Source organism: Brassica napus, chromosome C7, assembly GCF_020379485.1.
Source record: "Brassica napus cultivar Da-Ae chromosome C7, Da-Ae, whole genome shotgun sequence".
In the NCBI taxonomy this organism is placed as follows: Eukaryota; Viridiplantae; Streptophyta; class Magnoliopsida; order Brassicales; family Brassicaceae; genus Brassica; species Brassica napus.
In genome coordinates, this window is record NC_063450.1 from 47799580 (window position 1) to 47825604 (window position 26025).

The 26025-nt window shown below is 32.6% G+C and overlaps 2 protein-coding genes and 1 long non-coding RNA gene across 4 annotated transcripts; all 3 read left to right on the forward strand.

The window, feature by feature from the left end:
- The first annotated feature begins 3728 nt into the window (after positions 1 to 3728).
- On the forward strand, positions 3729 to 9112 carry LOC125590656. Its single transcript, XM_048764316.1, has 7 exons — positions 3729 to 4028; positions 4120 to 5598; positions 5901 to 6494; positions 6570 to 6826; positions 6934 to 7124; positions 7200 to 8655; positions 8779 to 9112. The coding sequence occupies exons 1-7, from the start codon at positions 3729 to 3731 to the stop codon at positions 9110 to 9112; spliced, it is 4611 nt and encodes a 1536-aa protein (XP_048620273.1).
- A 7901-nt stretch (positions 9113 to 17013) lies between these two features.
- LOC106406905 lies at positions 17014 to 18955 on the forward strand. Its single transcript, XM_013847650.3, has 2 exons — positions 17014 to 18423; positions 18532 to 18955. The coding sequence occupies exons 1-2, from the start codon at positions 17014 to 17016 to the stop codon at positions 18568 to 18570; spliced, it is 1449 nt and encodes a 482-aa protein (XP_013703104.2). The 3' UTR covers positions 18571 to 18955.
- A 2305-nt stretch (positions 18956 to 21260) lies between these two features.
- Positions 21261 to 22985, forward strand: LOC106407670. Of its 2 annotated transcripts, XR_002659770.2 has the most exons (3): positions 21267 to 21634; positions 21740 to 22613; positions 22683 to 22985. It is a non-coding gene; the product is annotated as an uncharacterized LOC106407670 (long non-coding RNA). The 2 variants fall into 2 exon arrangements; XR_007326271.1 differs by having other exon boundaries at positions 21261 to 21634; positions 21740 to 22985.
- Positions 22986 to 26025: the final 3040 nt, after the last annotated feature.

Here is a 26025-nt window from a genome sequence, read left to right on the forward strand (position 1 = left end):
AACTCATAGTCTGTTTAATCAATTATATCTTATCCAGAGTCAAATTTCATCTTTTCCATTTGATATCCAAGATAATGAAGAACGCAAAGTATTACTAGTACAACTAGTACAACTCAAACTAGGACAACTAGTACAACTCAAACTTGTACAACTAGTACAACTCAAAATTGTACAACTCGAATTAGTACAACTAGTACATATTGAGTATCTCCTATATATTATTTGAAAATTGATTTTCTTATGTATCATCACCATGTTCATTCTCACAAAAAAGATGACATGGCTTTGAGAAATTATGAAATGACATCACTTAATTATGAGATGTATAATAATTTCATCTATTTATTGTTTTCGGCATATGAAGATGCTAGAAAATAGAATGATGTAGAACCAATAAGACATATTGGTCTAATCTACCCCGCATGCATGTGTCAAATATATGAATAGTATATTTTTAATAATATTTGATTTGAAATTGATACGTTTACAAGTTGTACTAGTTATACTAGTTGTACGATTTTCGGAAAAAAAATCATCTTCATCTTTTGGTCTTGAGGCCAAAAAGCTAGATGAAGAGCCAGAAAATTCTTCAAACATTGCTCTAAAAACGCGAGTCACCGGAAAGAAGAAAAAGATTGAGTTTGATGTATGATTTTTGTGTTTTTTTTTGCAAATAATTGTTTTAATCGTAGATGAAATAACATAGTTGTACTAGTATTTGAGTTGTACTGTTTGTACATAGTTGTACTAGTTTTTGAGTTGTACCGGTTTGTACATAATTGTACTTTGGCATTGAAATCGAAGGAAACTACTTGTACCACATAAAATTTAAATTTACCTCTGATGTACCACTTCTTTTATGTGTACATGCATTTGCCTCAATAAAATGAAATCATGAATTTTATTAAAATACATTTCATGTATGTTTTCCAAAAATTATGTGGACAAAGAAGTTAACAAACCTTAAAAGTATAAGGTAGATCATGTAAACTTATGTGATGGTGTAAAAACTGGATGATAAACTTCCCACCCCAACATCTATTTTCTTTATATGGATAAAACAAATAAGATATGAAATAAAGAAATTGTAAACACATATACAATAAAAACATGGTGAAACTTACATATTTCGACATGAAGAGATGACATACCAATGATTTTATATAGACATTACACATACTTGGAAAATATTTTAATGTTATCAATAGAAAAATACCTCCATCAAGAAAATGAAAGCCTAAAAGACACAAAATTAAAAGAAAAGTAGATTAATATGATCAGTATAAATAGTTTTTTTTTTTTAACTACGAAAAAAATGTATGACTGGTTTAACCGATACAACTACGTTCTTTTAATAACACGTAGTTGTACCAAGTTTTGGGTTGTACAAGTTTGTACATAGTTGTATTTTGGCAGTGAAATTGAAAAACTTAGTTGTACCACATTAAAAATAAATATACCCCAGTTGTACTAATTCTACATGTTTACCTATCTGATATCACATATAATAGAATCATTAATTTGGTTTAAATGCATTCGATGTATGTTTTTCAAAAATATAGTGGACAAACATTTAAAGTATAAGTTGGAACATGAAAACTTATGAGATAGTGTAATAATTACCAAAAAAACATTAAAATTTTAAAATTGTTAGGAGAGACCATTATAAACACACACCAATTTGGTCATTTGATTGTTTCTTTATATGGAAAACCAAATGAAATTTTTAATTCTTTTATAATGAAGAAGTTGAACTAGTTATACCAGTATTACATGTTTGGTACATAATACAAAGTTGTACAAGTATTATATGTTAAGTTACGCATAGTTATACTTGTTTTTGAGTTGTACCAGATTACACGTAATTGTACTTAATTGTACTTTAACTGTAAAATTGAAATAATTAAGAATGTACTAGTTGTATCATCATCTATAATCCACTCCTAGCGAAATTTCATGATATAGCTTATTATAACATCATATTAAACTTGATTTATATGTTGATTTATATTTAACGGGTCACAATTAAAAAGTTTGGGACGGAATCACAACAAAATCTATTAATCAGAAAGTTTGGGGTCAAATGAAAAGAAGCGAGAAAGCTAAGGACCAAAGACATAAATAATGAAGAGTTGGTTACAGGATCGCTCTGACATACAATTGAATCGAATGATAGATTGAGTCGAAGATTAGCGGAGTAGGTTGAATCTGTTAATCCTGACACATGATCGAACGATAGATTGAATCGAAGATTAGCGGAGTAGGTGGCGAGGGCCTGAGGTCACAGCGATGACATAAACGACTTCAAGAGGAGAACCGGCAGCGGTGGGTTGGGATCTCACGTGGACTGCATCTGTGACGGAGGAGGAGTTTGTCTATGAGTTGCAAAGCACGACGCCGGCAGAAACTGAAGCACATACCATCGTTACGACTCAAGCTTGCCGTTGCTGTCACCATCACCATGGAAGTTGAAGACGTCGGAGAAGAAGAAAAGAATCGTATACATCAATTTTTTTAATTGTTTTAATTTTGTTTAATTTTTTTTTTATTCATTTCAATAAGGCTAAAAAGGTAACTTACCTTATACTAGTCCCCATACAGGATTTTTAGGATGTGGTAGATTTTTTGTTGGCCTTTTGGTCTATAATAGATTTTAGTCCCCGTATGAGCTCGCTCTACCCATATTTATCTTTTCTTCTTCTACTTCTGATATGGTTGTTTTGAAGTCATACTTAGGTTGGTGGTGGTTCGTTTTGTTTGTAGATTAGAACTTCTCCTGTTTGGAAGCGGCATGCAAAGATAGAGTTCTTTAGTTCTCTGGCCGCAAGTGGTTGTAGTCGACGTGGTGTCCGTTTTGGCGGGAAGATTTTGGCAGATTTGTCGGTTTTGGTGTTTTAATTTTATTCTTTACGAAATTGGTTACTCTCTTTTTAGATTATCAACCTTTCTAATAAGATTTTAACATTGTAGTGTCTTTCTTTATTTTTTTTCATTATTTTCCTTTTCTTTTTAAATTTATATTCGCGTATGTTTAAAAAAGAAAAAAAACATTTTTTTTTAAACCTTTTTAAAAAGTTATGTGATATTTAATAGTTGATTCTAAATTAAGAGTGGGGATATTATGTTACTGAAACTTATATTTTATAACTTGTTTTGGAAAATAGTAAAATAGGTCACTCAAAATGCCTAATGATTGATGACAAACAAAAAGAAGCCTAATGATTTGAAATAAAACTACAATAAATTGGCTTTAGATGCGCCTCACTGGCCCTTTGTTTTAGTAGGAAACTCTCTTCTAAAACTCGGCCGCATAGCTGATTTAGCAGCCGAGAAATCGCTAAACGGTGAGTAACCGTGGCGAATTGAAGCTATGCGTTCAAAAAATCGGATTTGAAAAAAAACCCTAAAAATTTCACTCATTTCAACTTGAAAATCGAATTATCTACTCAAGATCTATGAAGTTTAGGCAAAAAAAAATAAGAAAAACGAAGAAAACGGCTTTAGAAATCGTCAAATCCATACAATCGCCGCGTAACTTGCGTTATAAAGGGAACTCGAGACTCTGGAGTTGTGAAAAGATAAGTCGGTAATAGGGTTTCTCTCTCCTGCTATGCGACCATTGAAGCGATAAGGTTTCAACCCTTGTTTCTCTGTCGGTGGGCCTCCAGCCTCGCCGTCGGCCGTCAATCGCTCCCATTCCTTTCCGTTTTCCACACTCTCATGTCCCAATGTCTGCCAAGAAGAAGAAATTTCGTCCGCCGTTCGCCGTTTCATCCAAAGTCTCTAGATTCGTCGGGCCATCAAGTTACTCGACCTTAGCCAAAAGAAAGAAAAGTGAATCTTTTTCAGCTTCTGTTGGAGCTGCTTCTGATGGTGTAGCTTCTGGATCTGTAGGTCCGGTGGGTTGTTTAAGTGTTCCTTCCAATTCACCAATCGCATCGTTTGCGTCGATTAAGCCTGTAATCTCTCTCACTGGTCCTGCTAGTGTTGTTTCAGATACCATTGCCTCCGGATCTGTTTCCCCGAAGGTAATTCCCTCTGTTCTCGGTGCTTGTAGCTTCCGTTTCCTCTGTCTCTCCTGTTACTGCTGCTGTAGTGGGTGTTCAATCTCATCTCCAGGCCATCATAGATTCGCCCCCGCTTGTAAATGCTTCGCCAGCATATACTGCTCATGTATCTTCTCCAGGTGCCCCTGCTGCAGGTGTTACTCCAACCAGAAATTATGCTTCATTATTCAAGTCTTCAAGGGAGCTTAAGGAGATGGGAAGTCCGACTGAGCATACCTCTGGTGCGCCGTTCGTCCTCATCCCTGATGAGAACATTCAGGCAGCTAAAGAAGAGTTCAAGGATTTCATTTATGCAAAGTTTCACAACGATGTTCCTCCAATGGGCAGGATCATTGGAATTCTTAATGCGATTTGGGCTAAATCGGGTCCTCGTATTTTTGTGCATAACCTTGGTCAAGGATCTTTCCTGCTAAAGGTTATCAATGTGAGAACTCGTGAAGCTTTTCTAGCTCGCTCCTGTTGGAATATAGCGGGTGTTCCTATGTTTGTCTCTCCATGGTCCCCTGACTTTACGCCCGAAGAAGCTCCTCTTTCTACTGTTGTGGTTCAAGTTGAGATGCGAAATGTTCCTTATCTTCTCTTTAATGATGAGAGTTTGAGCAGGTTAGCTACTGCTGTAGGGAAACCGGTTGCTTTGGCACCAGAAACACAGCGAAAGCAAAACTTTCAGGTGGCGAAGGTCTTTGTGAAAGTGGATCTTACCAAAAGGTTGCCAGATACTATTGTCTCTGGTTTTGCAAATGGACGGGAGGTTCTTATAGATGTATCCTACCCTTGGCTTCCAATTAAGTGTATGATTTGTGGGAAGTATGGTCACAATAAGGATGATTGTCGTGTGGGTGTGGCTACGGGCTCACCAAAGTCTTCTTCTGGCCGGAAAACTGATGCTGAATCATCCCGTAAGCGATCAAATTCAAGACAAGACCTTCCAAGCTCTGAAATACCTCTGAATGATGATCAACCGGCTGACCTCACTGCAAAAGTTGTGCTTACGTTGGATTCTGATTCATCTCCAGATGGTATTTTGTCTGCAGGTATTGCGCTTGTTGTCGATATTCCACCTAGTCAAAGTCCACAAGCGAATGATGATTTAGAACCAGGTGAGATTGTAGAAGAACCTTCTTCCAATACGGAGGAAGCCAATAATGTGAAGAAGGTCCAGTCAGTAGATTTGAAGGGTTCGGTTGTTATGGCCTCATCCTCGGAGAGGTCTGTTTCTGTGGCCAGTGATGTGCTTATTGCTTCTGTTTGTTCTATTGGTCTACAGGATTTTCTTGGGTCTGATGGTATTGTTCTATCTGAGGTGGCCCATGGCCCTGAGGAGGAGCTTCGTAACGCTGTTTCAGGAGTAAGTTTGGTTGGTGATCTTGTCGTTGGCGCTCTAGGTTCAGAGATTGTTCCTGCTGATGTTCATAGTCCTAAAGCCCAAGATCCTAGTGTTGCTTCGGATTTGGATTCGGATTCAGACACTAACCGACCTCCTAATCCTGACTTTGATGAGGCAGAGCAGATTGAAAAACCCTTCACCCTGGTTCGTGGTAGGAGGAGTGGCCGCAGGGTCACTAAACACTAAATCCAACATTAATAATGTTTTTTGCGTGGAATGTAAGAAGGCTTAACAACGATAGACGCCACACTATGACTAAGGGCTGGATTAATATCCATAAACCCTTGTTCAGAGCTTTTTTGGAAACTCACATTTTGGAGATTAATAAAGATCGTATAGTACATGCTATTCCCCGGGGGTAGAAGTTTTTTGGAAATTTTGCAGAGCACGAATTAGGCAGAATTGTCATTGTTTGGGATCCTCGGATTACTGTTTTTATTTATCAGGCTTCAGCTCAATCAGTTACTTGTGGTATTCATGTTCCAGCAGAAAATCTGAATATTACTGTATCTTTTGTCTACGGTTTTAATTTACTGGAGGATCGGGTTTCTCTTTGGACGGAGTTAGTCGATTTGCACGCCACAACGCCGGTTTCTCGTTGTCCTTGGGCAGTGCTCGGGGACTTCAATCAGATCCTGAGATCAGAGCATCATTCCAACCATCTCTCGGCTAGAGTGGATATTTCGGGTATTGAGGATACAAATCTATCTCTTCAGGAGGCAGAATTGTTTGAGGCACAAGCCAAGGGTCTCCCTTTCACATGGCGAAACAATCAGGACAATAACCCCATATCTACTAAGATTGATCATGCGTTTATTAACCACCTGTGGGCTTCTTCTTTTCCAGATTCTTACGCTGATTTCTTGGATCCAGATCAATCTGATCACGCCCCTTGTTTATTTCGGCTCCCGTCTCATACTCGTCGAGTGTGTAAACCGTTTAAATTTTTCCACCATGTCACTGACCATCCTGAGTACTCGGAGTTAGTTAATGAAGGTTGGCAGTTTGATCACATTGTGGGGACTAATCAGTTCAAGCTGGTCCGTTCTTTAAAATTGCTTAAGGGGGTCTTGTGATGTTTAAATAAGCGTCATTATAATGGTATCTCTCGTCAGGTGAAGGAGCAGTCTGCAGTGGTAGACAATCTCCAACGTTCTCTCCTCACTGCTTCAGATCAGGAAACTGCAAGGGAGGAGCATGTTCAGCGGGCTCAGCTCAATATCCTTCTTAATGCGGAACATAGATTTTATAGACAACGATCGAGAGTGAGATGGGCGGACGTTCGTGACCGTAATACAACATTTTACCATCATACCGTTTCTCAGCATGCCACTAGGAATCATATTCATTTCTTGAGGGATCAGGACGACAGGTTTATTGCGACTACGGAAGGTCTAAAGGAGCATTCAGCTGCTTACTTTCAGAATATATTAGGAACCACCGATATGCCAGTCTTTGGCCTTTCTCTCGGATATTCAGGATCTTCTTCCCTTCCGGTGTTCTGATTTGGAAGGAAAACGCTTATCTCTGCAGAAATGTTCTCGAGTGCAAAATCAAGAGAACCATTTTCTCTATGCCGCTAAACAAGAGCCCAGGACCTGATGGTTATTCTGTGGAGTTCATTAGAGCGTCTTGGGACACTGTGGGGAGTGATGTAGTTGCTGCAGTGGGTGAATTCTTCAGGAATGGGAAATTGCTCTAAGACTTGAACACAACATCCATCGCTTTGATTCCTAAAAAACCAGAAGTGTGCTCCCTTGGTGACTATAGGCCTATCAGTTGCTGCAATGTGGTTTACAAGGTTATCTCTAAGATAATTGCTAATAGGCTGAAACCGATCCTTAAGAAATGTGTTAGCCCAAACCAAGCAGCTTTCTTGAAGGGTTGGAGCTTAGGTGAAAACGTTCTGCTAGCCTTGGAATTGATCAGAGACTATAACAAAAATGCTTGTTTAAAGAGTGGCATGCTGAAAGTGGATATTCGAAAGGCTTTTGATACCGTTTGTTGGGACTTCATCATTAAGCTTCTCCAAGCTCAAGGTTTTCCGCAGATGTTTACTACTTGGGTTAGAGAATGTATCTCCTCCCCGAGGTTTTCAGTCGCTATAAATGGAGAGCTGGCTGGGTTTTTCCAAGGAAAGAAAGGGTTAAGGCAAGGTGACTCTATCTCTCCTTACCTGTTTATAATGGTTATGGAAGTCCTTTCTAGGTTATTGGACAGAGCTGAGCTACATAACTCCTTTCGGCTGCATCCATTATGTTCCACTCCCCGTCTTACTCACTTGCTTTTTGCGGATGATTTATTGGTTTTTTCTGATGGCTCTCGGACTTCTATCAATGGTATTAAATCAGTTATGGCTACCTTCAAATCTTGGTCTGGTTTGTATATGAATAATGCTAAGTCTGAGATCTTTTTTGGAGGATATCCTGATATTCAAGCATCGGTCATGGCTGATTTATCGGGTTTTCGGAGAGAGACCTTTCCAACGAGGTATTTGGGGCTTCCGTTAGACCCAAAAAAGATTAACATGGCTACTCTCCAACCTTTTCTAGAGAGAATCACTTCTAAGCTTCATTCATGGACTGTTAAATGTTTCTCCTTTGCGGGGAAAGTGAAGCTCATATACTCTGTCATCTATGGTATGGTGAACTTTTGGAGTTCGGTATTCGTCCTCCCTAAGCGGTTCTATGCAAAGGTGGATTCCATGTGTGCATCGTTCCTTTGGAAGAATAGGGTTTCTTCCTCTGTTGGAGCCCGAGTTTCTTGGGCTGATCTATGTAGGCCGAAAACGGAGGGTGGTCTTGGCCTCAGGCGGCTTGAAGATTATGACTTGGTGTTTAGACTGAAGAGACTATGGAACTTCTTCTCTAACTCCGGATCTTTATGGGTTGCGTGGCTGTCCCATAACCGGTTTCGTGATCAAAATTATTGGCTTGTGCGAGACTCTCAACGTTTTTCTCCTACAATACGTGGTATGTTGCAGCTCAAGAATCTCATACCCCAGTTTCTTAGATGTACTGTGGGTGATGGTCAATATGCATCCTTCTGGTATGATTACTGGACAGAATTGGGTCCTTTAAGCATTATGTTTGGCTCATCAGGTACCCGTCAACTCCAGATTCCTATCTCTGCTTCTGTATCTGAGGCAGTGGTAAATGGTAACTGGTTCATTCCATCAGCCCGTTCAGAAGAAGCGGTCACGTTATAGGTTGTCTTGTCAACCACTAGTGTCTCTTCTCCTTCAAATGGTTCTGATACCTACCGCTGGAGGGGTCCATCCGGTGGTTTTACTTCTGAGTTTTCAACTCGTGTTACTTGGGACAGGTTGCGAGTTACTTCTCCAACTGTTTCTTGGTTTGAAGTGGTGTGGTTCAAGGAGGAAATTCCTCGTTGTTCCTTTATTACATGGCTGTCTATGTTGGCTAGATTACCAACAAGAGATCGATTATTGTCTTGGGGTTTACAAGTGCTGAATTCTTGTGTTCTTTGTGCTGATGGTCTTGAATCCCACAACCATCTGTTCTTTGACTGTCCGTTCGCGGTTCAGATATGGAACAAGTTCTGTGGGCGTTTTATCTCATTACCTCCTGCTCATCTCCAAGCATCAGTCTTATGTCCTCACAGTTTCAAGATCCTTATTCCTCTCAGGTTAAAGTGATTTTCAAGCTGATTTTGCAGGTGATAATCTACGGTTTGTGGCGGGAGCGTAATGCTCATATCTTTAGAAATGTGTCTCTTCCTCCTCCGGCCTTTTTCAAGTTGGTTGATCGTTCTCTGCGTGACATGCTACTCTCTTTTCCCCGGGACCCCTCTCAGGCACATTCGTTGCTCGAGTTGTACTTTTGGTTTGTTGATCCTTTTAGTTAACTTCGTTGTATGATCTTTATTTCTCTCTTTTATTTCTGCTCCTTGTAATAAGTTACTTTGCAACATTGTAAAAACTCAAAAAATGGTATGAATTTTAACATTTGCACCCAAAAAAAAAATAACTTGCGTTATAAAGTTGCAGGAAAAAAAAATAGGGAAGAAGACGAAACCGAAATAACAATTCTACCCTTCATTTAAAGAAAAACGTAAAAATATATAAAAAGGGCTCTACCCTGACATTCAAACCTGGGCTGCCAAGTTAAATGAGAACAAAACTGACCACTACACCACACTGTCTTTACTAAATTTTGGTATAACTATATCATATATAACCAAAACAAATCGCCGGTTAATCCGCGTGTAATCTCCGATTAATTGGTTAGGCGCTAGGTCCTATCCGACCGCACGCGTTACGTCTAGCGTAGTTTCGAACATGGGTAGGAAATAAATAAACCCACGGTATGATTTTGTGTAGGCATAAATAATTTGGCCTCTCTTTTTTTTGTCTCCTCCGCAAAAAAAAAAAACATCGAATGAGAGAAAAATTTAGTGACTAGGAAATGTTTAAAAAAAAATTAAAATTTATTAATTGCCCAATAAAAAAGATCTGAAACAGTACACAACTCAACTCTGGTGTACAGGAGAAACGTCGGGAAGAAATCAACGAACGGACAACCCAAACACTAATCTAGAGAAGCGGAGAAATCGGACAACCCAAAAGCTTTTGGCTCTCAAAACATCGCTTCAGCAAACTTCCAAAACTAGACCAGACTATAGTTTCATAATATTTTTAGATATATAAAACTTATGATTATTTGCCTCCGTATACCGATATAAATATAACAGTGATATATGTAATTTGTAGATTTTAATCGGTTTGGTAGGATATTTAGGGTGTGATTGGTAAAATGTTGGAGTAATAAAATTAGAGAAATACAAAGTAATTGAGAGGAAAAGGAAATACAAAGTTAGTGGTATATGAAGTAAACAAAAGTACTCAATTTAATATAATTATATATTTATGCATTATTCCAGTTTTCTCTTGCTAAAAGAAGAGAGAAAATATTACCACAATTTAGGAAGAGATAAAATAGTAATTATTATTTCCAGCGAGAACCGGAGTAAAATTCTTTTCTTTTTTTTCACCTGACTGATAAAAAATAGAGGAAGTAAGAGTAATTACAATTTTTTATCCCACAGTTTTACTCTATAATGCCTATTCAGTCAGACCCTTAATTGTCAAAAGATATTTGTACCGGAATTTAGGAGTAGCAAAGAAAAAAACCATTTAATAATTGGGGAATACTCAGTAATGACGTTAATTAGTTATATATGCAGTAGCTAGGGGTATATCCAAATCCGAACCAAAATATGAACGAAAATAGCAAAATATCTGAACAGGTATTGAATTAGAATATACTCTCTCTGTTTCATTATAAGTGTCGTTTTAGGTTTCGGCACACGAATTAAGAAAACAATTAATTTTGTACATTTCCTATAAAAAAACACTATTACATATATACCTAACCATATTTCAACCAATAGAAAAATAAATTTTGCATTAAAAATAGAAAACGACACTTATTTTGTAACGAAAATTTTTTTCTAAAACGACACTTTATATGAAACGGAGGGAGTATTAGATATCCAAACCCGAACAGGTAATATCCGAATCCGAATGGATATCCGAAGATATATATAAATACTTAACCATATATTTCTAGTTTACTTTTCAAATTTTATTCAGAATATTTATATTAATGCTACAAATAGCTCAAAATCAGATAATATACATATACTAGGTGTTTTGTCCGCACATGCGGGTATAATAATACTTATTATTTTATGTCTTATTAATCTAAAAATTGGCATTACAAAACTCTAATTGGTGAACATGTTGAAGGAAAAAAATTATGGTGAATTCTTTGTTCCTCAAAATTTATACTAGTTATGTTGAAATTTTAGTCAAATTATTGAAAGGTAGATCCCACTTTTTTCTTCTAAATTTCTCACGGAGGAATGAATTAATAAGAAAAAAATTTCCTATGTAATTTTGATAAGGAACAAATCGAACAAAAAATCATATTTTTTTTATTTTTTCAGTTCCTCAAATAAAATTTTATTTTTTATTTTGTTCATTTTTTCCATTCTTCTAGTGGTCACCAACTGAATCTATAATGTTTCACAGATTAAACTTAAACTTGTTTAAAGTTAAATCAAAAAAAAAAAAATTAAACTAAGTAACAAGTTAAGTTATTATTTATGATTTTAAATAGTTAAATCAAACATCAAATTATTTATATATGTCAAAAAACGTTCATCAAACTATGTACTTATTATTGTGTTAAAAATTTTAAAACACTCATATATTAGAAAATATCTTTATATAGATATTTTTGTTTGACTAATATTTATTTATAAACTGTTTTATATCTTAATTTTTTAACTTTATAATAAAAAATATTTTTTTCAGATAACAACACAATATATATAAAAATTCTTTTAATTTTTAAATATATTTTCACAATTTTATTATATTAGTTTATAATAAATTATTTAATATAACATAATATATATAAAAATTCTTTTAATTTTTAAATATATTTTCACAATTTTATTATATTAGTTTATAATAAATTATTTAATATAACATATAAATCTAATATTATTAAAATAGTGTGTTTTATTATATATAAAATTCATTACGGGTTTTGTGAAAATTAATAAATACTCAGTTAAAAACTAATAATAAATGAATGACTTATAAAAAAGCTTAAAACCTAATAAAATATGACAAATAAGAAAATAAGAATTTTAATATAACATATAGATTTAAATATTATTAAATCAAAATTCTTTTATAATTATTTAGAAAATTCATTACGGATATTTTTTAAATTAATAAATTAGTGATTCAGCTAAAAATTATTAATAAATCAATGTTAAACTAAAACCTAATAAAAACATGACAAATAAGCAAAATTGACTAAAATCATGGAAAACATGACAAATAAGCAAAATCAAAATAATTATATATATAATTATATATTTTATAGTTATATTATTTAAATTAATAAATTATGGACTCAACTAAAAACTATTAATAAATTAATGACTCAGCTTAAACCTAATTAAAACATGACAAATAAGCAAAATTACCTAAAATCATAGAAATCATGACAAATAAGCTAAATCACTTCATAAATAATAGTATAGATTATGGACATAATTATTTGCCATTCACTTAAAATACATGCCAAGCTCTTGTTTTCTACATTAACAAAAGTTGCATCCAAAATTTTAAAATAACAATTAAGTTAGTTTCTTTCTATTTTTAAATTATATTTTCATACCTATAAATAGATTAATCTATTAAAAATTAGAAACTAGTTAAGTTAAAAGTATATATGTTAAATACAAAAAAATTAAACAATGAAGAATTTATTTTTTTCTTCAAAATCTAAAATATCCGAACCCGACCGGAAATGTAAAAATACCTGAACGAGTTCCAGACCTCTATACCAAAATATTTGATAATCCGAAATAGCCAATCCGAACCTGAACGGGTATTCGAACCAAACGAAAATTTTGTTACAATTCGAAAAAACGAAATTGTTAGTTTTTTCTCGTGTGGCGGCAGTGTGAGCAGAGTAGTTGTTGCCACGTGAAAGATACTTAGAACATGATTAATGGGGATTCCTAGGGTGGTGTTCTTAACGGAATATAAGAAACTGTTTCTTAACTTTTAACGAAAAAAACTAAGAACCGGCTCCTAAATATTTAAAAGTTAAGAGTCGGTTCTTAGTTTTTTTATCTAAAAGTTAAGAGACAGTTTCTTATATTTCGCTAAAAACGCTGTCCCAGTAACCCATTAATCACGCTCTTATTCTCTTGTCTTTTTTTTTTGGTCAAAATTCTCTTGACCTTTTCATTCACGCAATTTTAGGGATTTTTGGTCAACTATGCTAATTTCATTTCTCTTTTCTTTTGTTTTCAAAAAAAAAAGAAACAAAGGAAAAGAAATTCAAAAATATTAAATCGAATTTTCTTTTCTGTAATGTATTTTCTCTAGTCCCTGGCCACTTCGTTAATAGCTAACAATCAAACAATCAAACAATCAATTATGACGACTGAAGACTTGCTTCATCATAAATAAATAAAAAATTAATTGAAGGTTTGTTTTGTAACTTTATGCTATGTTTGATTTCTTTAACTGCGTATATAATTATGGAATATATATGAGTTTTCACATATTAGTTGATATTTATAAATGAGATTGACTACAAAAAAGTTCTTTTTTCTTTATTAACAAAAACTAGGGTCTTTGCCCGGGCTACGCCCGGGTAAATTTCTTCTTATAATTATTAATTAATTTTAGCTTGTTTATTTTCTTATAAAAACATATATATATATATATATATTATTTCAAAATTGACTACCAAAAATATAAGTAATAATACGCAAATTAATTTATTATGTTGTCCAACGAATTTGAAATGAATAAACTCAGCGGTTGATTGGTAATAGTGGTAAATGTTTTAGACATCTACTTTTTCTAACAAATTTTTTTTTTAAAAAAAAACAATCATATTTTAGATTTTAAAATTAAAGATACAATATAGAGTTAAAAAAAAAACATAATATATTAGTTTTCAAAATCAACTTTTCTAAAGATTTTATTTAGTGCTTTCAAAATAAATATATAACAAACAGTTAAACCGAAGCAAAACAATTCACAGCTTATTTTCTAAAGTAAAAACAAAAACAAAAACTACATAACAACCAATCAACCGCTCACTCTAAAATACAATTTTTAAAGTACCACTTTTCATGTTTACGTTAACCAATTTTACCCTCATTTTTAATGAAAGGTAAAAGACATTTATAACAAATTGATTAACTTTGACAAAAAAAAAACATAAGGTTAACTAATTTAAACTTAAAACATTAACTCTAAACCCTAAATCATAAACTCTAAACCCCAAACCATAAAACATCAACTCTAAACCCTAAACCCCGAAACATCAACAATAAAACTCTAAACCTTAAACCCTAAACCCTAAACCCTAAACCCTAAACCTTCAAACCTAAACCCGAAAATATCAACTCTAAACCCTAAACATAAACCCTAAACCCTAAATCTAAAACTTAAAACATCAACTCTAAACCCTAAACCATGAAACATCAACTCTAAACCCTAAACCCTAAACTCTAAACCTTCAAATCTAAACCCTAAAACATCAACTCTAAACCCTAAATGTAAACCCAAAACCCTATATTTTTCTGAAATTCGAACCCTAAACCCTAAACCCCTAAACCCCTAAACCTTCAAATTTAAACCCTAAAACATCAACTCTAAACCCTAAACATAAACCCTAAAACCTAAAACCTTAAACCTTCAAATGTAAACCCTAAAACATCAACTCTAGGGTTTTAAGGTTTAGGGTTAAATTTTTTAGGGTTTAGGGTTTAGAGTATACTTTTTAGGGTATAGTATTGATAGTTTAGGGTTTAGTATTGATGGTTTAGGGTTTAGAGTTGAAGTTTAGGGTTTAGAGTTGATGTTTCGGGGTATAGGGTTTAGAGTTGATATTTTAGGGTTTAGGGTTTATATTTCAAAAAAAAAAAGGGTTTTGGATTGATGGTTTAGGGCTTAGCATTCATATTTTTTAAAAAAGATTTAGAATTGATCGTTTAGGATTTAGAGTTGAGTTTTGAATAATTAAACCCTTCATACAAATATATTTATATTGGGATATTTTGATAATGGTTAATTTATAAAAAAAATATTTTTGTTGAATTTAAGTGATTGAAAATTAATTTAAAGTTCTCAGAAACTTATTTGTGTTTAATCTAAATATTTATTTATCTGATTATGATTTTTTCTCGATGCCACGCACCAGATTTTATATTATATATTATAAAGACATAGTTTGATTGTTAATTTGAAATTTGAAATTTTTTTGAGCGGATCTCCAACGGATTGGGCTACGACTCCTGCTTGATGGAGAGGAGAGGAAGATAAGATACGACGTAGAAAAGAGGCGGTGGTGCTAGACGATTTTTTTTTTCCCTGCGTCCGCTTGTGATGGAGGCTAGATTTTTTTTTTTTAAATACACCCGAAACAAAATAAAAGGATTTATAGGAATTGGCTTAAATAAGAGAACAATGTTAGATCAATGTATTGTTTATGTTTTAATAGTATAAAGCCCATACGTAAACACAATCGTAAACTTTAAGCACAAAAAAAATGATCTGATTGGTCATAAAGCCCAAACGTAAACTTTAAACCCAAAAAAGAAAAATTGATTAGGCGAATATTTTTGATGACGTGGCGTTCTCTGGATACAGAATATGTTGCTTTTAGTATTGTGATCTTATTTTAAATTTTATAAAACAAGTGTAAGATTGAACAAGTTTTAGCAGTATAGACTTATTTTTGTAGAAGAATTATGGAAACATTACTTACTATGATTACATTTTTAACCAAATTTGTGACGTTTATAAAGTATGAAATAATATTTTTTTTATTAACATAGGATACGCTAGACCAATGGAAATGTCTAAAGTAATTTTCAAGTAGAAATGTAATTTACGGATGGATTTTTTTTTTTTGCAGGCATTCAAATGAGATTCAAAACATGACTTCATATTTACGTAGTTACACGGATTTGGTATTGTGAATGAAGTAATGTTTTTATTATACCATTTTCTTGTTTTTTTTTTTAATTTTTAACACTTATTGGATTAGTAGTAGTAGTGCATCACTTGATAAAGTAAACTAAAGCTTGAAGTATTAGAAATCTTGCTTTCGAGCTCTAATACTTGAAGAGTGTTCACCCCTTAAACCAGTTAACAATTGATAATAAGTCAATTTTAATTTTGTTGTCTATAAAAATATTAAAATGCTAATTTCTCTAATGATACATCGAGGCAGTGTCGAGACTTTTCTTCGAAAGACTTTGAACAAATGGTCGTCTCAATTACTTAGTGTATTCGGAGAAAAAAGAAAGAAGATTAGTGCACATGATCAAACGTTGCGTGGCTCGGAAAAGGACAGAAGAACATGCGTTATATTACCAATAAAGTCGGTCCACTTCACTTAGTGTTTATTTGGCTCACGTCAGACTCCTTTTCTCATTTTGTACTTTATTTATTTCATTTGTTTTATTGCTTTTGGAAAAATAGTCGAAACTTGAAACACAACCACTACTCACGTTTTGCCTGAAGAATCATTTACACTAATCACTAATGCAAATTTGTTTGTCTCTGATCTTCTTGTATTCTAATGTCTAACGATGTCATTTTCTATGCATAGCAGGTTAAGTTTCCAACAGCAAAACAAAAGTAGTTAGTTGTTAATCTCATCATTAGTTTTCAATCAAATCTTTCGTGTGAGGGATTTGTTATCAAGCTCAACTATATGAAATGAAAATATTAAAGATCTTACATTAAATTCCCTCAGCTAGAAATATTGAGAAAGTGATTTTAGAAAAGAAAAATCAAAGAGAAAAGTCTCTTTATTGACAATTAATTATCTACATTCATCTCCTATTTCCCTAAACTCAAGCCTTCAATCTCGGCGCTAGGCCCCAAGCATTCGGCGACCCTATAGACACAATAAACTCTATTGATTTTCCTTATTAATAAGAACAACCAGAGTCTCAAACACATAGACTGGTCTCTTTTTCATGTTCGTTTCCTGTTTTTTGCTCCTTGATCATCTTTTTTTTGATAACTTTGATTCTTTAATTTTTTTTTCTTTATCAAGAATGGAGGGGAGGAAACTGAATTTGTATTCTCCATTACCATCAATAAGGCGAATTTCAAGTAAAACAAAGCATTCAAGTGAATCAGATAACAAGACAACAGTTATTACCAGACCAGAGCGTCGATCATGCCTAAGAATAGAACAAGAAACGCCGGTTTCTGTATTACCAGACCAGAGCTTCGATCATCTCTCCGAACCAGCTTCAGTTCCTTTTATGTGGGAACAAACCCCTGGAAAACCAAAAGATAACATGACTACACTGATTCAAGAATCAGGTTTACTAGAAACTGATGATGAAGAAGAAGAAGATTTGTATACAGGTTCTTCTGATGGAACCTTCTCCGTTAACTGCAGCACAAGTGGAGTGAGTGAGATCGAAAAGAACGTTGAGAAAGCTGACGATGCGTCGTCTAGAGAAAGTCTCGATCAAATGATGGCAAGATTCTTACCAGCTGCTAAAGCAATGGCTTTCACACATCAAAAACGCTCTTCAGAGCAAAAGCAAAACCTACAAAACAGAGAAGCACTTGCAATTCGCCAAAGAAGTCAAGTAGTCGCAGAACATGAGCATTTCGCTATTGTTCAGAGTCTTTATGATGATTTAAACATTGATGATGATGATGATGAGTATGATGTTGATCACCGAATCTACCCTGAAGTTACTATCAAGAAGGCTTGTGGGTTCTTGCCAAGGCTTTGTGCCAAAAACTCATTCAAGATTTCAAACCCGGTTCCTTTGGTTTCAGGATCAAACCGGGGTTTGTATCATTCTTGTGAACAAACCGGTTTACCAAACTGGTCAACCAGGCGTCTTTCCGGTTTTATATCTCCGTACCGAACCTCTTGTTCGGCTCCGGAGAAACCAGAGAGCTTCAAAAGGTTAAACAGAGGAATCAGCAAGTCTCAAGAACTGTATACACCAAGAACAAGAAGAGAGAGTCTTCCTAATCACTCACATTCTGGAGAAGTCCGAATGTTTAGAAACTCCATCTCAACTCCGTCGAGGATCCAAGGGACGACCATTCACGACACGAGGTTTCTTGCGGAGGAAGTAATTAGAAGAAGAAGAAGAAGCAGCAACAGGTCAGGGAACCTTTTGAAAACATGGCCGGAATGTACGGCGGCGATTTCTACGCCACCCTTACCAGAAACTCCGACTCGGCCTTGGCTCCGACGAACACTCCTCCCGCCGGTAAGCCCTAGACCTTACGGCGTCGTGTTAGGTCAAGTTGGTGCTAAGAAACTGAGTCAAGAAATTCTTGAATCTACAAAATGGGAAACGATGGTTAAAACATCTTATGTTCACAACGACCACGTTCGTTATTCTCAGGTATTGAATACTATTTGAACATTCTCCATAGAAAAATAAAATTTATATAGATATGTGTATTAGTGAACATCTAATTTATATATATTCGTTTTGTGAAATTCAATGCAGGAGCTGACTGTTCATCCCTCTCGCCAGAAAATTACATAAAAACAGAGAAATTACTTCTTCGTTTTTACTTTACAATTAAATTAATAAATAGCTTAAATTTCTGCCTCTTATTTTTCATGATGCAGGCAACACGAATTTACCTGAGATTGATTTTTTTTTTTTTGTTATATATTTGTGTGTGTGTGTGTGTGTGTGTTTTATGATTGTTGGCTTTGTTTTTCTGACCACGTGTTTTGTAATTGAAGACCTAAATGTTCTTGATGTTTGATAAAACATAGATAAACCGGTTATAACTAATACGGCTAGGCCGGGACAGTTACACAACATAACAAGGCTGGTTCATAATATTGAAGTATGTAATATGTATCATCTACAATAAAATTTTCGGTTAGTTTCAAAAAAAAAAAAATCGGTTTATGATCAATTTAACAGCGTTTTTTATCAGTTGATTAAAAATAATAAAAAGAATGACGATATTAAAGTTAAATTTAGAGTTCAATTTCTGTAATATCATATACAGTAGAACCTCTATAAATTAATAATGTTGGGACTTTGAAATTTTATTAATTTATAGAGATATTAACTTACAAAAATTTCCTTATTTAGATTTCTTATTTTAAGATATATTTATCCTAAGATGAGAAAAATATTTGATTTTAGAGTATAGACATTAATTGTTATTTTTTTTGAAATTTGATATTTATATTAATTTTATTATATTATTTGGTGAATATAATATATATTGTATTGCATAGAACTTAAATGTGGTTTTAGATAGAATAATACAAAATCTCATCAAAATATATTAAGTGTTAAAAAAATATAAAGATAATTCCATTGTGAATATAAAACAAACCATATAATAATAGGTTCTTACTTATATAAAATATGTATACATATAAATTATTAATTTATAATTTTAATGGGACCATATATTTACATATAATTTTTTTAAAAATTATTATCTTACTATTTTATCGATTTGTATCAAATTTTGAACCGACCCAAGTTGGAACCGGCGGAATTTATTAATTTATAAAAATTATTAATTTATCGAGTATTAATTTATAGATGTTCTAACGTTTTATTTTAATTGTCATTTTAGATTTGAATACACAATTAAAAAAATATATTTTAATTTTGTGTATTTCTAAAATAAAAGATCATTGAAACGAAAATTTTGAAATATAAAGTTTGCATTGGGATTATAAAACAACAATTATTTTGAAACGAAAATTTTACTGTACAACTATGGTTAAACTGAAACGAAGAAAGTATTTATATATATATATATATATATATTATATTATTTAATTAAGAGTATATTCAAATATTTGGAAACCCAACCAATAATATCTAATTTGGATACTATTTGTTGGGTTTTCAAGAATTTTAGTATGCTTATATATACATACATATATATAATTGAAGAATTCCATAGTAAGATATTTACCATTGTTGTTGCTTTTAGAGCAATCTCGACAGTGGACTCCTCAAAAAAAAAAAAAAAATATATATATATATATATTTGGAAAATCGGTGAGAATTCACCATTAGAAGTGCTCTAATTAGACACCATTACATCAAACATAATAATATCGAACGGTGATAAATATTTATTATTTTATTAAAAGCCCTACATTACTAGGTCTATTAGCAAAGTAGAACATGATTATTTGGAGGTTCTTGGGGTGAAGTTCTTAACGGAATATAAGAATCTGTTTTTTAATTTTTAACTAAAAAAATTAAGAACCGGTTCTTAGTTTTTTTAGTTAAAAATTAAGAAACATGTTTTTATATTTCGCTAATAATTTCACCATAATAACCTCCAATAATGTCTCAGGTCCTACTTTTTTTGTACTGTCGAAATCCAACTTCTTCTTAATTATAATTACTTTAAATATTTACACAGTATAAGGATCTGTGATTTAATTTGAAGAATTAAACATCTATAATTATGAAAATGTGAAAACTATAAGAAAATTACTAGGGATTAGAGCATAATTAGTGATGGTTTCCGAAGAAAAATTTCTCAGAAAAATAATTACAATATTAAAAAGTAAGAAAGAGAAAGACTAAAAATTGAGGTACGTTTCTTTATGGCGAATCGATGATGAAATGGGATGAAATGGTTTCTATGGCCGTCTATATTTTACTGGTGTTTTTGTTTTCTAACTATTAAATTTAAATCAGATAGATAAATTAAACTAAAATAGTAATATACATACTTATGAATCCGTGTCGGAGAGATTGAACCGTTGATGATACTCTTAGGGGTTGAAGAAATTAGAAATTTATATTCCAAAAAGTTCTTCAGAAAAAAGAAATTTCTGGAGAGAGAGGGGGAAGAAAAAGAAGAGGCAGGAGAGGCAGAGCCGTGCTTACCCATCTGAAAAAAAGGCAATGGCCTCAGGCCTCTTATATAAACATCAAATCTTAGGCCCCGTTTTTACAAAAAAAAATTGATTAGCTTATGTTTTAGAGGTTTTACTTAGAAATATTTGTATTTATTTTATATAAGTAATTTCCCTACATATTTTTTGAGAAATTGCACTCTACACATACACATTATAGCTTATTTAGCAATATGCACATTTAGAATTGACATTGTTTTCATCGAATTTTATCGGACCATTATATCCCTATGAGTAAGCTATAATTTGCCTTATTACAATAATGAAATTTATGTTTACGTGTAAAAATCCTGCAAAAAGATTTGAAAAGAATAATAATAATAAAGCCAATTATCCCAAAGAGTAAAGTAGATTTCTTGCAACTGAAAGTACTTTTCTTGAGCTTCTCTCTTTGGTTTCTTCTCAGTCTAATCGAAAACATCATTCTTCGATATTCATTTACTGAAGTTTTGAGTGAAGAAAAACCCTAGAAATAAGTACAATTTTTCTTTAATAGGTTGAAAATCTATGGCTGTTGAGTCCTCGCCGCCTTCTGCGACAGACTTCGCTTTCTCCACGGTTTCGCTTTCATCCGACTGACTAGGAAGTCGTAAGCTATAACTTGAAGATAAACGTTCTGGGTAAACCCGTACACTTCGATGCAATTGGGGAGGTTGATATCTACAAGCATGAGCCTTGGGACTTAGAAGGTTTGTTGGGTTTCTTTGTCTCTTTTTTTTTGTTTACGTATATGTATGATTTGGTTCTCTGGTAGACCTGTGAGTTTGTTTCTTCTGATTTTGGATTCTTTGCAGTTTGGTCTCTTAACTCAATTATGGGAAAAGAGCTTAGCTTTATGGACTGAATTCCTTTTCTGGAGAAGTTTCGTTAAAGATTTACCCTTTTGCTATGTTTAGACTATAAAACTTTGACGTAAATTGACTTATTAATTGTATAAATCTAGTAATTTTTGGCAGATTCCTTAAGAGTTTCTTGCTATGTTTGCTTGTGTTTCAGGGAATGAAGCTTTGTTGCTTTGTGGTTAGCCATTACTCTGAGGTTCATTCCAATTCTAGTCTATTGATTGCTTTTTCAATTATATTGATCTAAGAACTGTTTTCTTTGTTGTTACTTCGTGTTAGTGTTAATAACAATTTGACTTGAATAGCAGATAATTGTTACAAACATTAAATCAGTTTTTCGGATAGTTTGTCAACATTACACGGCAATTAGAATGTTAACCATCTCCAGCATTACTTGACCATATTGCCGTTGTAGCTGGGGTATCAAAATTATTGTCTAGATAATATTATATTTACCATTTAGCAATACAGAAAAGAATTACTTTTCAGGAACAAATTCCATCAATATAGCCCTGCTTAATTGTTAATTGCATATTTTGTCTGAAAATAAGAACATGTTTTTCGTTTCGCAAAATGTTGTTGAAGCTTTTGATGAAATGGATAGTCTCGTTAGAATGCATCCTTGTCTCTTTCAATCTCCATTAGCTACAAACATTCTTTAAAACACTTTTAAAAGGCTCACCTATGATCTCTGCACAAAGAATGTGGTTTCTTTGTATTAAGTTCTTGAAAACGATAGGTGTAGCTTATGCTTCAGCTGTTTAGTTATCTCGAGAGTGGGTGTTGTGATTTGCTCGGAGATCATGGTCTCAACCATTTTCTTCTGGTATGTTGAATCTTTTAAGCTAGCTCATCAAGAGATTGCAATGTGTGAATTATCGTTTTTTTGTGTTAGATACCATCACCACATAGAGACGAAGATGATCAAGAAAGGAATGTGTATTTTTATAACACGGAGTGTGTCTTTAAAGGCATACATTATTAGCTCAAAAGTAGTAACTGAGGAAGAGCTTTAAATCACTCTTCGAGCTGCAAAGGAAGGAATATATTCGCTCCAACGGAATTTAGATGCATCAAGCGATTTGTATTTATGTGTTAAAATTTTGATTAATTTTCTAAAAAGTTGTTTAGCGCGATAAACAAATAGTTGAAAGTCACTTACAGATTTATTCTAGACAATAAAAGTTTTAGCCAGATATTATCTACATATAAATTCCAAATGAAGTTTAAAATTCATTGTTAGATTGCTAACATATTTAATAACATAAAGAACTATTGTTAGATGTCTAACCATTATAATAGCAATAACAATTTGTTCATATTTTTAAATGTATCTTTGAATTATTTGTGAACATTTTTTGTTAGCTTGCTAACATATCTAACAACATATAACAATCTGATTGTATTTTTATAAGCATTTTTAATTAGTTTTTGATTTTTTATTAAATGGCTAATATATCCAATAACATATAACAATTTATTTATCTTATTTAAATTTTGAATTTTTTTAAGTTGCACACATTCAAGATTAATAACAAGTATTATATAGAAGTATTGTAAACAATGAACAATATATTACAATCAAACACTTTTTTTTTTTTTTTGGCATCTACAATCAAACACTTTATATGATTGCCAAATCAAGGTTAGACTCCTAACATTTATAATAATTATTAGCTAATAACAAATAATTTATTAGTGAAAGGTAATGTTTAGTTGTAATAGAATAACACGTTCTATTGGATATAACAATCTGAAATATATTGATTTTGTAAACTTGAACAAACTGATTTAACTCGGTATGGTGAGAAAACCCAAATCCACCTCACTTAGTAAACTCTTGTTTGCTGAAATACAATGGACAATGTATACTGCCAATGGTTACACTGTCAACATCGTATATATTAAAACAGAAGTCACAACCTTGATTCATCTGTGATTTTTTTTTTTAAATAGACCCAATAGACCTATTACTGTAAAATCATGTTACATTTAATCTATAATTTTATCATTTAAATTTTGGGTCAACCAGAAATTTTTTTGGGCTATTGATTTAAACAATAGATGATCCATTGGATTTTTAGATAGTATAAATTAAATATATATAATTTAATGTTGTAATACTATACCTCCATATGTTAAATATTAAATATTTATCTATGTTAACTTTTAAAATTATAAAGATTTTTTTTAAATAACAAAAATCATATTATCTAAAAATGATTAATCTTTACTACTTTAAACCAATGAAAACAAATTTTAAACTATATAGTTTATTTTAAAAATGAAACAAAAACTAAATGTTTAATTATTTACTCGATAATATAAATCTATGAGGCGAAAAGTTTAATTTTTTAAAAACTTTCTAAATTTGTGAAATGTTACAATATCTTTGAACATGACAATAAAATAATATTTTACTAATCTTTATATATATAGTTACGATTTTAATAATGAAATAATAATCTGAAAATATATATATAGAAGAAGATACATATACATGTGAAAGTTTGAAACAATCTATTCAATGAAAAAAATATACCGTAAACTTATTATGTTTTAAAATTGATAGACACATATATATATATATATATATACCAATTTAGAATCGAAAAACAAAATATTTATATAAAAATAAATAAAAACAAAAATCCGTGCGGTTGTGCGGATCGAGATCTAATTATATATTAAAAGATAAATAAATATTTAACAGGTCAATAAATTATAAGACACGTTAAATATAAAAGAGGTCATTTTTTATTTGTTATAACATAGCGATATATCCATAACTCCTACACACCTTCAAGCTGAGAAAAGCAGTGCTAGTATTATACATAAGACAAATATTTCAGTATCAAATTTAATCATATTTACATATAATTTTTTCAGTTCGCCTTAGGCCCCTAAATACGTAGACACGACACTGAGGAGAGAGAATGCAACACCACCATTTGGTTCTGTAGAGACAAAAACGGTGGAAGAAAGAAAACTCCGAGATTATTCTGTTAGATTTGGATTTAACTATGGGCTTCCAACTTAAAACCAATTGGTGATTAGTGGATTGTCCGTAACCCTTTATATATTACTTAACGTTCTTTAGAATTTCCGATGGGATAATATATCCTAATACTCCTCATCGAGATGATGACTCTTATTGGCCAGAAATCTCGGAACTTTAGGACATTTGTACCTGATCGGAAAGGTTAATATTAATTAGGAGTTTGAATATTTAGGATCTAGGCTCTGATACCATGTTAGATTTGGGTTTAATTATGGGCTTATAACTTAAAACCAATCGGTGATTAGTGAATTGCTGCCAGTAACTCTTTATATATTACTTAATGTTCATTAAAAATTCCGTTGTTGTGTGATATATATCCCTAATATAGTCTGCAAAAGCATTATCTTGTCCTACCTGTGTTTTTGGTTTCTTCATTCTCAAGAAACATAACAAAACTCATTATAAGTAAATTCCTTTTCACGGTAAGTTTTCTTTTTGGTAAAAATTGCACAGTAAGTTTATCTAAATCTTCCACTCATTTGTTGATTCCTTTACGTAATTTGCAATATTCTTCAATTAAAGAGGAAATAGGATTTCCTATACACTGCTTGTTCGAGAAGGTATCCCTTTTTATGATTTTTCATCTAAATTTTGTTTCTTTAATCTTTGTGTCTTGTCAGGTATTAAGAACCAACGACTTGTATAGTGGATTCTACTATGACTACTACTACTACTACTACTCTTGCGTCCTCTTCTTGATCATTAGCCTTGAAGCTCCTCTCTCGTTTTCTATCAATACCCAAGTCCATGGTCAGTTTTTTAATAATTCATCTTCTTCTTCTTTTCAAGATTTGTTTAGGGTTTTGGTTCTTTAATTTAGGATTCGCATTGTTGAAATTCCGGGTAAGAATGAACTCGGATCCTCATGGAACTCTTTCAAATTGGAATGTTTCTGGTAGTGATCTCTGTTCCTGGTCAAGGGTAACATGTGTTGAAGGTGAAGTGCACATTCTGTAAGATCCTCTCTTCCACAAATCTACCAAATGTGAGATAATTAATGTATTTTAATGTTGTGAAAATGTTTTGTTATCTCTACATGTATTTATAGGGATCTTAATTAGCGGATGTTCTTTGGAAGGAATGTTAGCTCCTGAGCTTAGGCAATTGAGTGAACTAAGATCTCTGTAAGGATATCCTTGATGGTCAAACTCCAATATTTATCGACTATTGGTTGGTT